Raw genomic sequence first — 13,449 nt, 5'->3', positions numbered from 1 at the left:
TCATGAGATCCTGTGTGTTCTGCAGTGGTTAAACTTGAACTTACTCCAGACGTGGCTGTTGAGCTTATCCCCAAGCAGGAAGAGCAAGGTCACCACAGACATGTTAAAGAAGAAGAAGCCCGTCAGACCAGCAGTCGTGAAACGCCCAAGAAGGGGATACACCCAAATCCCAACTGACAAGTACACCCATACAATCCTGCAGAAACACGTTTAGAGGAGAAAAAAAAAAAAAACTGTTTTCAGAATCATTAGTATGCATCTGATCCACTTGCTCTGTCTTGTCTCAAACATATGAAATGCAAACATTTACTGGCACACTTTCTACTTATTACCACTGATGACGCTGTTTGTAACAGTAAAACAGCAGCATAATAAAAGATCTTTGTACACAACATACAGTATGTTTATGGTTTGTACTCTCAAACACATGAGCAGCTGCGGCATTACAGTATTTTAGAGCTATTAATGGTTCAAAAGAAGCTTTGAGTCCAAAGCTGTTTGCGTCGTGGACTGGAGCACACTGCTGCTCTGGACTTGTCAAGACAGGTTAAATAAGCAACCTGGACCCATTTAGACTCGGCTTTGCTTCAGATTCATTCAGCTTCAAATCATGGCTATCAAATCAAGAGGGATTTAAAATGCTTTGATTTTACTATAAGCCGTATTAAAGATTTGTCAAGAATCTGCTGCTGACTCAGCACTTACCAAGCTAAATAAGACAAGCCCACAACTCCCAACGCTGCCAGCGCATGTTTGGTCTGTGGGTAGGTGTGAGGTTGCACCAGCACTTCTCCAAGACAAACAGGAAGGACTAACGTGTGCTGAGAACAAAAGTGAAGCAGGCAATACGAGTATTGCTCTATTATAGGAGAATCAGGATGATTAAGTTTGCCAAAACACAAATAATGCAAAATAATAAGTGAATAAATTGACCCACCATGGCGTGGTTTATCCAGGGAGGGAAGAAGGTGTCAATGGAAGCTGGGTAGACCAATTCTCTGTCATAGGCAAAGATCGTCCAGAAAAGCAGGACAACAAACTAAACAAAAAGCGGAGAACAGAGAGTTAAGGCAAAACACAGCAAATCATTTTGGGATAACAGTGTAGTATTTTCCAACATGGGGTTCTCACCATGCCCACAGGGAAGGCAAAGACAGAGAAGAGGAAGTCTTTACCTCTGCTCAGACTACTTTCTGCCCTTTTACCTAGTTGGAAATCATTCACTGCTGCCAGTCCAAAGAATACCATTTGTAGTAACTGAAATATTACAAGAAACATTATTTTCAATTATCCTTACATCTCCACAGATATTAATACAAGTAATGTACCCACCAAATTCAGAAACGTGAGGTACTTCCAAGGTCCGCCATACACAAAGATTCCTGCTGGTAAATCCTCTCCGTCCTTCGTGATGAGGTTCATTACAATAAAAGCGTACCAGCTGAATGCTGTGATGTGGTACACTCTCTTCCAGGTAGAAGCCATTCTCACTGTGAGCTTTGACTGATCCCCAAAAAACAACACAGAATAAATTAAACACCGGCAAAAAAAAAAACCCCAACTGAACTTGTCTTCCCCTTTGGTACTTCAGGCAGTGAACGTTCTCTCCAGATTAATGTAATTCAGCACCAGCTTATCAAGACATTTGCAATGGAGGCAAAGCAACACCTCCAGACAAGAGGCCCACTGTTTCTTATGAAGCGTGAGGGGACCTTCTTTCATAACGGACATGTGACTGCGTGACAAACTCATTTACGGAGTGAGTTTAATCGGTTTCATAGTGTTTTGCAAGAGAAGCCGACCGAGTTGAGTGAGTGAATCAGTTCAGATAAAGTAAATAAATCTGACTGTTGACAAAGACACCTGAACTTAGTTACAGGGTAGACTACAATTTATTATTATTATGGCAGGGCTGTCTTCAGCAGCTCATATATAACTCTGTTTAGCTAATTATTGTAACTTGTGATACTTTTTTCATATCGGAAAACAAAAGTGTTAGTTAGTGTAAGCACTCTATTTCTACATCCTAACAAGAAACAGTCACAACAAAAATGTGAAATTTTGCCTGAGGTTGGCACCTGTGTATCCAGTCCCATAGATTTTGTCCTTTGATGAACACAGGTGTTCACAGATTTGTGTAGCAGTAATGTATTTACAACCTGAAGGTGGCGCTAGATGAAAGGCCAACACAGTGAAATGCTGCCCCTGATGTAATCAAGACACAGATTCTTATAGAAACTCCAGTATGTCCTAATCAGCCATGATAAATGACCAAATCTGTGAAATGGAAAAACTATTATGTAAAGTGGAAGTGGGTCACATTTGCAGTTTCATTATTTTTTTCATTAAGCTGAAGAAGAGAAAAACATGAAGTCACATTAGGATACTGACTTCCAATCAGGTCGCAAGTCCAAGTGTTTAAATGTGTTTTTGTAGATCACAATTTACATAATAAAATATTAAATGCTGCTTTCAAACGATCCACTTTGTGTCAGGTGTAAATAATAATATCAGAGTGACACATGACACCTGACACAAAGTGGATCGTTTGAAAGCAGCATTTTTTTTTTTAAACTCTATTTTTTTCATTTAATTAACTGCACTAGTTTCGCTGCTCTCATTAACTTTCTTCTGCAACAGATGAACAGAAGCCAAAAGAGACCCAACAACATATTTAACAAGTTTTATTTACAAGTGACCAAGTGCTGCTGGCATCATAAATCTATTAAAACAGTCATTTCCAGAGCTCAACTCTAAAGTGTTTTGTAAATTCTTTGCCGTTTCAGAGTCAGTTGTTTCAATGTACAGATAAGGTTTTATTTAAAAACTAAAAGTTATTCAGGTGAATATTTAAAAGATTTGTGTAAATAAAAAATATATAATTTTTTTTTTCAGGTAGTTTTAGCTTTACACAGCCAGAAATTACACTTAAAAAATGTCACACATTCTGTTTGTTTCATAATTCATTTACATAAGAATGCTTTGATTGATCTGGGTAATTTGATGAACTGACCCTTTACGGCAACCAGCTGCAGCTTGGTAAATAGACATTTAACCTCAATGTTCAATAGTAAAAACAAACAATAATGGCACACTGTATGATTTACACACAAACAATAGATGCATCATGTTTAAGATGCTGTTGTTTAAATCTCAGGTTTGTTCATTTTCAGTTTAAGATTACAAAAAAATACTTTATTTACACCAGCGTGGATGTGAATTCACAGATCCAGTTGTTTCACAAACATTATCATTATTTTGTGCTTAACATGATTGTGAAATACATACAAACTGTCGTGTGCTACAGTTTAACAGCTCTACCTATTTTAGATTAAATTTTAACATCATGTGTCTTAAACCCAGCTGACGTTGCTGTAAAAAAAAAAACACCAAAGGAAAGGACAGGCCTGTTCACGTCCAGCCTGCTGCACACATTGCACTTTACCCATGCAGTCACTGAAAACATGTTCCATCACACACAGCTAGTCTTGGTCCGTGTACTTTTCACTCAGTAGTGACTTGGTGATTTAACCAGTCAGAAGCACTTTTCTTTAACATGGTACATGTAAGCTTTGCCTTACTTTGTATTACTGGTAGCTTTAGCATTACAAGTCCAGTGGCTCTGATACAGATCCACTGACTCTTCTGTGCATAATAAGTCCTGTTTGCAGAGAACATAAATCCGAAAATCAATTCTTAATCACAAATTTTGTAAGAAAATGTGAATATTTCGGCTTTTTATTCGATTGAACTCATTCTACAGAGTATCCACTGTTTAGTCTCTCAGCTTTCTTTGGATCTCATTTAAGATGCCATCTGACTACAGAGGCAACTAAAAGTGTACTTTAACTGCTACATATTCACACATCAAATCGGCTGTAAACTTTCCTGTCCTTCCTCATGCTCTGAATCCTCGTCAGCAGCTTGTCGCGCTCCTCCGTCGACTTAGGCTGTCCTCTGTTAAACATCCTGATCCCTCCGTCTTTCTCTCTTTTGGCATTTTTGTCGGCTTCGTCCTCTTTCTCGTCGTCAGTGACGGGAGACTCTTTGGTGGCCTCGTTCCTGTTTTGGCTGTTGGCAGAAATCTGCTCGAGAAGCAGCTTTGTGTCGTCTCTGAGGTTGCTGCTCGAGAGCACGTTGGCTGTTGATGAGTGGTAGCGTGACTGGCTGGATTTTGGCTGCTTGGAGGTGATCTCCGCTGTTTCGGATCCGTTACTTTGCCTTAATTGGTTATTTGTTTTTTCACTGCTGACCGATTCCTGGGTACTATTTTTGTGGATCTCATTTGTGTCCTCGGTATCGTCAGAGTTTTTCTCGCCTGTGTCCGGTAACTCAGGCTCCGTTTGACTATTTTCAGCAGGCGTAGACGGCTCTGAGATGTGGCATTCAGAAGTGACAGATTCGGTTGTTCTGCCCGGCAGATCAACCTCTGCTGGGACTTTTGAAGTCGGCTCAGTCGGGCTGGAGGGAGATTTAGTTGATAGATTCTCACTGGAAAGGGAATTTGGATCTGAGAAACCGAGCGATGCAGACATGTTGGTTTCTGCTTGTTTAGCCTCAGGTGACAAAACTGATTCAACTGACTCAGACGGAGAAGCACATAATATTGTGTCAGCAGGAGTGTGTGCATCCAATCCTTTCAAGTTAAGATCGGAGGGTAGAGTTGCTTGTACTGGTGCGTCTTCAAGAGGTACCGAAGTTTCTGATGGAGAAGCACTGGGAATAAAGTCTGTATTGACAGGTGAACTTGTTCCTGATGGCGAATGCTCAGGTGGAGCATCTACCTGAGTGGATATCTGAGTAACAGTCTCCTTTAAATCACATTTGGAAGCAGAGCTTTCAAGACCAGATACACAATGTGAACCTGATTCAGGTGCAGAGGGGCTGAAATTAGGAGATGTGTTATCAGCTTTGATATCCTTCGATGACGCAGGAACCTCAGCAACATTCTTTGGAAGGGAGCAGATTTCTGATTTCGAAACACCTTTTTCTGGTGCAGAAACATCTTGTGGCTCTTTTGTTAAAAGTGTAGCGGCAGAAAGTTCTTCAAAACTGGTCTTTGTGGTGGTTTGTGATGAGGATGTCTTTGGTTGTGAACCAGCAGCACAGGTTTCAGGAGAAATGTCAGATTCTACACGTACAGAGTCGACTGCTGAAGCGGTCTCAGATGACGTCATTTGGGAACCAGGATCTAGGAGGTTTTGGTCACTCGGGTTCACAGACTTTTGTAAAGTTTCCTCGGCTGATTGGGAGGATTCTTGCGGTGAGGAGCTGATAGATTTCTTTGCTTCTATCGTATCGATGTTTGGGGATAATATGCTGGACAAACTGGGTGAGGTTGAATCTTCTGGGGTGATATTAGAAGATGTGGTCGCTCCTGGAGTGGGAGGAGGTGCAGAACTCGAAGATAAGGAAGTACGACGAGTGTGATCAGAGGAAGAGTCTTGCACGGCCGGGTTGGAAGCGTTAATTTCTGATCCCGTGTCTTGTTCAGGTGGCAGTGAAGGAGAGGAGACGCTGCTTTCTGACTGAACTGATTTAGAGTTTTGGGTGTTGGACTCCAGCACAGAAGATGATGGCGGCTCCACCGAACAGGGAGTGACAGACTTCGACTCGTTGGAGGTCAAATCAAGGCTTTTACTTTTATCACCACCTTGTGCAAGAGAGGAAACATTAGCAGGAGTAGCGTTTGTTGGTGCAGGTGGATGACTGGAGTTGCTCTCTTTTAGAGCAGGACTTGACAGATTTGGTTCTGTTGATTTGTTCTGGGGTGTGTCTGCAGAAACAGGAAGAATTAATGCTGACTGGCTCTTCTGCTCTGAATCAGCTGAAACTTTGGTTTCCTCTTCTTTACAGCTTTGGGATGTATTGGAATCATTTTTGACAACACTGTCCTGTTTGTCAGTCTTTCCAGACAAACTAAGTGACTCACATGCTTCTGTGAGGACTGTTGTCTTCTTTTCAGCAGCAGCTTGTTTTTCTGATAAACCCTCAGATTTGACAGCCGTGTTTTCTGAGGTTTCTTTTGGTTCCGTCTCCCTTTTAACAGCGGCATTGTTTTTCAGATCAGCTGTTGGTTTCGTCTGAGCCATCTCTTTGCTATTTTCAGCTTCAGCAGCTTTAGTGGCTTTACGGTTTGCTGCCAACTGTTTGAAAAACATGAGCCTGTTATCAGGATCACTCATATCTACATATGCTGGGTCGGTGAGTAAAGGTTTAGGAGGTTGTACCGGTTGATCTGTTTTGCCCGACTCAGCTTCAGAAGGCTTTGATGGAGGCATTGATGGTGAAACGGTAGCTTGCGCTACATCTGTCAGTTTTAATGACTCCTGCGCTTCTGGGTTTTCTGAAAGATCCTTAGAAATATCCTCCTTTGATGAATCGTCATCAACTGCTTTGGATGTTTCTGTGGACGACTTATCAAAAGTGGCAGACTTAATGTAACGACCCCATTCAAACGGTTCTCTTACAGCAGACTTCCTTTGTGCCCAAACATGAGAAACAAATGGTTTTGTCTGTTCAGCTTCATTTTTGTCACTTTCCTCATCTTGTGGATCTGCTGTAGTAGTTTTGGTGTCCTGAGGAGCATGTTGATGCTGCTGGTCCAGAGAGCTGAATATCAGAGAGGATCTTAACCTGGAGCTTCGTGGGACTGCAGCATTGTACTTCCTACGGAAAGAGTCCTCCCTTCGAAGCCCGGCAGGTTTTGGCTCCTTTTGTTCTGCCTCTTCTGTTTTCTCCCCTTCAGTTGTGGACGATGATTCAGACGGTATTTTGGTTTCTGCTGCCACGGCAGCAGGTTCATCCAGCACTTTCTTTGGCTGCTCTCGCACAGCTATTTTGGCATAACTTGGCATCTGACTTGGCCTGGGTATTGCGGGAACCTTAAACTCTCTGACGTTAGGTATTTTAGGACCTGATAAATCTACGCCTGGTGCCGTTTGCTGTATGGGGTTCGAGGCCTCCTCAAAAGGATCTGGTCCCTCGGGTGGTCCCAACGGCAAGCCTTCATCTCCTGGATTATCATACGCACTGAGGTATGAGTTAATCCTCCAGTTTCTCAGCCCCCGTTTCACTATCGGATCTTTGCGGTCAGCGCTTTGCTCTGGGAAAAACTGCTTCTGATCAGCTGTGTTTGAGGGGGTGGGCGAGGTCTGACAGACATAAGGCTGGCCTAAACTCAGCCTTCTCAGGTGTGATGAACTAAATGGTAAATCTGCAGCAGGTGGTAATTTCTCTGAGCTCTGGTCAAAGTCTATATTTCTGGTAGATGATAAGTAGTTAAGAACAGGGTCAAAGTTATCAGGTGGGTGCATCTCTAGTGGTACAGCAGGTTCAGAGTATTCATCCGCTACATAATAGCCTTGGTTCCAGAACTTGTCATAGACACTGTGATCTGTCTCTGGTCCTGATTCTGAATAAGGCTGCTGCCCCCTGGGAAAAGGCCTCCCTTGGGACTCAGAGTCTGGCATCCCCTGTTGCTGCAGGAATTGGTAAGGGTGTCTACCATGACCACCTTCAGCATAAGAGTGACGTTGAAAGGCAGGATTTTCCAACGCAGGAATCCTGGCAGGGCCCTGATCAAACGGTGGATCCAAGCGTGATTGCTGGGAAGGCAACCTACTGTAGATCTCTGGAGGGCCGCGCAGAGATTCCTGCCTTTTCAGTTGCGTCATCCTCCAGTCCCCCTCCATTCGGTCATCATAGGACTGTCTCGGCCATTCGTCTGGATGACCGGTGTCCAGTGACAGAAACATTTTGGTGTCTCTGTACAGTGACGTCCTGTCGCTGGGGTATTGCCTCTTCTGTAAGAGGCTTAAATCGTCCATTGGAGCCGGCACGTTTTCAATCAGCAGCGGTTGGGACTGAGCAAACAGGATCCGAAACTCTTCATCAAAGGTGGACACGAGCTGTCCGAGGAACAGGTGTGCCATGCAGCGGTGGAGCTTCTCAAAAGACCACATGAAGCTGGACAAAGACACGACAGTGTGTGAGAATTAATACAAAAAAATGTATCTTTCAAATCTACTCGTAGGAGGTATAGAAGTATGACTTTATGTGGCAGATGTAAATGGCCCCACCTGTAGTTTCCACTCAGCACAGCCCTGCAGTCAGTCAACAAGAAGCGATCCATCATCTGACCTTTGAAGGATTTCCCCGAGCGGCACTTGTACGTGATGCCAGACACCGTTCTCACGCGTAAAAACTGCAACAAACACATAAAATCCCCCCAAAATCAATATCAAGCAGACGAAGCACATGTGGAAATGTTTTTCATTGCAACTCAAGCTAGGTGGCAGCATTGCCACTTTTGAGTTCATAGAAAATGGCTGCATGCACATGTTACCTGCAGTCCAAGTGATTTCTAGCAATGCAAATAGACTTCCATCTATATTTACTGTAAATATCAGGTACATGAAATATCGATTAAATTCCAACGTGATGTAAATTTGCATGATTTGTCCAGATGGTTATATTTCAATCCAAGCAAGAACACAATAACTGCTGTTAAAGAAAAGGTTTCCTTTATTTGTATGTTGGAGTCACTTCTACCAACAGCTGGAGTGTGACTATTTTTCTTGGACATCATCCCTCATTAAAGAGCTTTTCAACCTGTCTGGCACTGAGTCACATCAAAGGTCAAACCAGAACATCAAGGCACACCAGCTTAAAGTTGGTTATCCATTAAGAATGAAAGAACCCTTATTGAACTTCAGCAGACTGTCAAATATATAAAACAGGCAATCGTACAATTAATTTATGATCCAAAATGTACAATACTTTGTGGGTCATGGTAGCTGTAAAAGAAATCTCTCCATTTCGTTAACTCAAACTGTAAAGGCGACTCCCCTATGAACCGCTGCGCTCTCACTTGGATAGAAAATTATAGATTTTTTTGGAAAATGCAGTAAGTGACTACCTACAAACATTTTTGATTAAGAAATCAGTGTCATTTGTGTATTCAAATATGCTATTTCATCTGCCTGTATAAAAACTCATTGGATTCCTCGGCACTCTTCACTTTTTCTCACGCTTGGTTGAGAACCAGTGCATTATGGAACAAAGACAATGATGGATGAAGCTGAGGATAGTCTACATTTTTTGATATTGTCATCAAATTCCATGAAATAAAAAAGCCAGCAGTGTGCTCGTCTCTCAGTACTTTACAACTTTACAACAGTCTGTGGGTCACAGTGCCAAAGCCATTCATTCCAACTGAAAACAAAACAACAAATGTACACTTAAATACTTTCAAATTCTCATTTGCTGGGGACTATTTTGAGCCATGGATTGAAAAATATGCATATTCTATGTCGATAAAAGGGCAGACGCATAATATACTGGGAAGGGAATTTAAAGGTGGAAGCAGCCTTTTTTTGTTTCTTTCATGAGCATAAAACCGGGCAGCGCATGTACCAAAATGTAAAGGAATGAACTCACTTGAATGCTCTGCAGATTTACTCTGCAGCTGGACACCATGTTGATGAAGTGATGCACATTTTGTTCGTCTAGAATAATGTAGACGGCCACATTCCTCGAGGCAGCATTGAGAATATCTGCAAACATGTCAACATCCGTGAACATGTCCATCACTATGGCGATAACCTGAGGGGATGAGAGCACACAAACAAAACTGTCAGGAGCACGACAATTAGAAGAAACAGAAAGGTCTGACAGAAGTGTGAGGTCTACCTGCTGAGCGTTTTTGACGAGCCGCCGGGCCTGCTCCTTGATACTCGGCATGTCCGGCTCCGGAGGGTTGACCAGGGTGGTGACCTCCGTGGGCCCGATGAAGTGATGCAGCTGCGGCCAGCCGAGGTCCAAACCTGGGACGTCCAGGTCGGAGTGAACCGGCCAGTAAGTGTCAGAGGAGCCATCTCCCCCGGTCTCCACAAAACGTTGCTCAGGGTGGCTGCTGTGGTGAGGAACTTGAACGCAGCTCTGAATGTGCTGGATTTCAGACGAGGACAGAAAGTCCACGACATCTGCTTTTTGGAGGAACTGATAGTATCCCTCCAAATCCTCCTCGACCAGTGTGTCAATAGCCAAGCGGTACTCTTCCCGATAGTGAGGCGGGAGGTAGTTGGGGTCCAGGGGGTTATCCCCTGCAGAGGAACACTGAGAGCGACGTGCCATGCTGCTATCTACGGAGAGGACGAGGGGAAAAGGAGACAGAGGACACATTTTTATTTTCATTTTCACTTTTGTTAAACAGTCGCCGAACATACGCACAATAACACAACAAGAATATGAGCCAGATAGTCCTGAATGATAACTCATTCAGAGTTGGAATGACTAATCAAAAATGTGATCATTAGTAAATTGTAGTAACAAGTTTGTAAGTCAAAATGACCCCAAAAAAAACCTTCTGTTTCCAGCTCATTAAATGTACAAATTATTAAAAAAAATTGTTGTCTTGCATGATAAAAATGTATTCTTTTTAGGTTTTTGGCAGTTTGTCCACCTTGAGCTCTGGGAAGTTGTGATTGCGAGTTTTTCAATATTTTCTGAAACTAGCAAATTAATTAATCATAGAGTAAACAATCATTTGCTGCAGCCCCAAATTCACATTCACTATTGTTTTGTCTTTCAGACGAAGTATAGTACGATTGATTTCGTCATGTTGTGTCTTCACTAAATTCTGAAACATAATCATCCCAAGCTGATAAGAGCAATAAAGGAGTTACTGTAGTTTGTTCAGAAAAATTGTGGGGAGTAGTGTGTGGATCGATACTCAAATATACTTTAGATCCCAGCTTCTCTCCTCTGGGATTGATTCTAATATTAAACTGTTAATATGTAAACTCAGTAACTTGGAGTAAACGTGTACTTTATAATGAACAGGAGACACAGTACACAGCAAATAAACCACCGCGATCTATTGTGAATAAAACCCAGGTGGTAGAAACTACTTCTCCCTCCACAAACTACGAGTGTATGAGTGCGTGAGTCGCTGGAGTCGGTCTGAAGAGGAGAAAAATGAGCTGCCAGGGATAAACAGACTTCTGTCACCGAGTCCTCTCTCAGTGGAGGAACATAACCAAGTGTAGCGTCCTGAAGACGTTTAACACTGACTAACCACATCATTTATATATTGTTATTAAAACTACGAAGGCTGTTTAATTTAAACTGATAGATAGAAAAAGTGTTAAAAGGTAAGCAGTGAAACAATAAATGCCACAATATAGAGCTGTATGAAGACGAGGGCTGCAACCTGCAACACAGATCTTTGTCCTTCAGATCGCTTCATATCAGTTCAATCAAATATTTCTGTTATTAAAACCCTTTGATACTTAAATGTCTGTTATATTGCCAATACTACAGACATTACATACTAAATGTAGACCTGTTCAGTGTACATGTTTGTTATGACATTTATTTACTTCATGATGTATTTCTGATTGTTGTATAACACGACATTCTTTATAAAACCCAGAGCCTGTTCCTGCTTCTCCTCTTCTACAGTTGCCAGTGTAAACATGTCTAAAGCTGAAGAAGATTTATGATTCAGTGCAGCTCCAACAATCATCTGTATATTTGTATTGTTTGTAGATGATTATCTGAAAGAATCTCATAAGATACCTGCAAATGACATACGTATAGGTTACTTTTGATCTCTTCTGAACACATTAAGCTTTTGTACACAATAAATATTGTTATCCGGGGATACCAGCCTGGGTTTTACATGGTATCGGATGGAAATGCAAATACGTAGTATGATACATCACCTGAGGGACGTTCATTGTCTTGAAAAACACTGACTAGAGCAGAGATGCAACAATTAGTGGATTCATTGATTTGTGGATCAACAGAAAGTTAATCGCCAGCTACTTAGATGATCGATTACTCAATTTGAGTCATTTTTCTAATAAATAAAATGAAAGAAGTTTCTGATTTCAGCTTCTTATGCAAATATCGTCTGGTTCTTTGAGTCTTCCGTGATAATAACCGGTATAGGTTATATTTTGGTTGTGGACTGTTGGTTGGGACAAAACAAGACATGTCAGGCTGCAGCTTGGGCTATTTTTTTAACCCTACACAATGGCCAAACCGATCTATCAATGTCAATATCAGACATACAACAATATGGCCATACAGCCAGCCCTACAGCTCGTGTCACAACAGATGTTTTCGTGGCTCACTCTGCTCACAGATGAAGCATTTATCACGGGAACCGTTGTGATAATACGACACGAGATGAAGCGGATGAATGAGGGGAAGATTGAACGTAACCACAGGAGAGATGGTTCAGGGTGCGGCTCCCCCCTCTGGCCAAACATCCTGGTCTCCATTTGCAAGTTCATGTAAAGACACATTTGTGAGAATGGAAACTTCTCACTAAAAACTAAAAAACTACCGACAAGACATAATAATGGATTTAAAATGACGCAGGAAGCTTCTTGTGGTTGCCAGTTTGAGTATAAACCCGGAATATCTCTACAAACTTTTTTTTTGTTGTCCTCTTGAGATCAACGGGTATCAGAAAACTTTCCAGAGTAGCAGAAGTCAGAGCCATATGTTAGGCTCACGATCTCAAACTCCACCGTCCAAAGTACACAAACACACAGGCCCTTTTTTGGAGAACTTACCCTGCTGATTTTCACTCGTCAAGCTTTCCGTCGGTGAAACTTCACGCCCGTCATGTCGCGTGTCTCGTCGTGGTTTTTTTTTTTTTTTTTTTTTTTGTCGCTGCCTCGTCTCACTTCCCTGTCCAGGTGGGTCCTGTCGAAAGTTGTCTTATGTCGCCTTTCCCCCCGCCACCCAGCTGAACCAGTTTATTGTCATGCTTGAGGCATGTTGGCGAGAATGTCTGAGAGACGGTCTCACTGCGCACAGACTGAGAAAGTGCAGTCGACAAACTCTCGCCCCGCCTCGACTGCAGCTCCGCAGTCAGTTCACTCCTGCTCCTCACAGCTCCTCACTGCTCCTCACAGCTCCTCACAGCTCCTGACCTCCGCTCCTCTCTTATCTAACTCCTCACTAACTACTGCTGATTACTGCCTCATTTAACTAAGCATCCGGCGATGCTTGGCTGCTCCTTGAAACACCTACTCATCAATGTGTTGCATAATACATGATCACTCATTTCATTCTTTTTTAATTTTCACGTTTGAATGTGTCATTCTTTTAAATTACAGAAGAGAAGAGCTATGATTAAAAAAAAAAAAAAAGAAGCTACATCACAGGGTTAATAGGCTTTAGGCTTTATTAATACGTAATTACTTTACTACTGCTTTTTAGATCAATGATTTGCTACTAATAAGAAAGACTTGCCAGAGAGGGTTTGCCAGGTTATAAAAAGCCATTGACAAAGCCATTACTGGATTGCTGATAGGCTATAGCAGTATATTGGACTCCAGACCTTGATAGCACCCAAAGGCTTCAGATTAAAGATGCCATTATGTCATTGTTTGACAATTTTTCTGCTAAACAATAATTGCTGCAGCC

At 42.1% G+C, this 13,449-nt stretch overlaps 2 protein-coding genes across 2 annotated transcripts; both read right to left on the bottom strand.

Moving 5' to 3' along the window:
- On the bottom strand, positions 1–1,485 carry LOC138195064 (androgen-dependent TFPI-regulating protein). Its single transcript, XM_069144125.1, has 5 exons — positions 1,333–1,485; positions 1,132–1,257; positions 938–1,039; positions 706–821; positions 1–196 (listed from the first exon to the last, which is right to left on the bottom strand). Exons 1-5 carry the CDS (start codon positions 1,483–1,485, stop codon positions 1–3), a joined length of 693 nt encoding a protein of 230 aa, XP_069000226.1.
- A 1,184-nt stretch (positions 1,486–2,669) lies between these two features.
- fam83ha (family with sequence similarity 83 member Ha) lies at positions 2,670–12,969 on the bottom strand. Its single transcript, XM_069145137.1, has 5 exons — positions 12,591–12,969; positions 9,694–10,145; positions 9,442–9,606; positions 8,082–8,206; positions 2,670–7,968 (listed from the first exon to the last, which is right to left on the bottom strand). Exons 2-5 carry the CDS (start codon positions 10,135–10,137, stop codon positions 3,861–3,863), a joined length of 4,842 nt encoding a protein of 1,613 aa, XP_069001238.1. The 5' UTR covers positions 10,138–10,145; positions 12,591–12,969; the 3' UTR covers positions 2,670–3,860.
- Positions 12,970–13,449: the final 480 nt, after the last annotated feature.

This window comes from Embiotoca jacksoni, unplaced genomic scaffold, assembly GCF_022577435.1.
Source record: "Embiotoca jacksoni isolate LCO1_2020_lvr unplaced genomic scaffold, fEmbJac1.0.p SCAF_12, whole genome shotgun sequence".
Lineage (NCBI taxonomy): Eukaryota > Metazoa > Chordata > Actinopteri > Embiotocidae > Embiotoca > Embiotoca jacksoni.
Note: the sequence above shows the minus strand (reverse complement) of the source record. Positions and strands in the feature narration are given on the sequence as shown.

Excerpts from the sequence above, each read along its gene's own strand:
- fam83ha (XM_069145137.1), bottom strand. The coding sequence starts at position 10,137 with ATGGCACGTCGCTCTCAGTGTTCCTCTGCAGGGGATAACCCCCTGGAC. Across the intron at positions 8,207-9,441 it reads TAAATCTGCAGAGCATTCAA|TTTTTACGCGTGAGAACGGT; the intron begins GTGAGTTCATTC and ends TGTTTGTTGCAG. Across the intron at positions 7,969-8,081 it reads GTGCTGAGTGGAAACTACAG|CTTCATGTGGTCTTTTGAGA; the intron begins GTGGGGCCATTT and ends GTCTTTGTCCAG.
- LOC138195064 (XM_069144125.1), bottom strand. The coding sequence starts at position 1,485 with ATGGCTTCTACCTGGAAGAGAGTGTACCACATCACAGCATTCAGCTGG. Across the intron at positions 1,040-1,131 it reads TTGCCTTCCCTGTGGGCATG|TTTGTTGTCCTGCTTTTCTG; the intron begins GTGAGAACCCCA and ends CTTTTTGTTTAG. Across the intron at positions 197-705 it reads GGCTTGTCTTATTTAGCTTG|GATTGTATGGGTGTACTTGT; the intron begins GTAAGTGCTGAG and ends GTGTTTCTGCAG.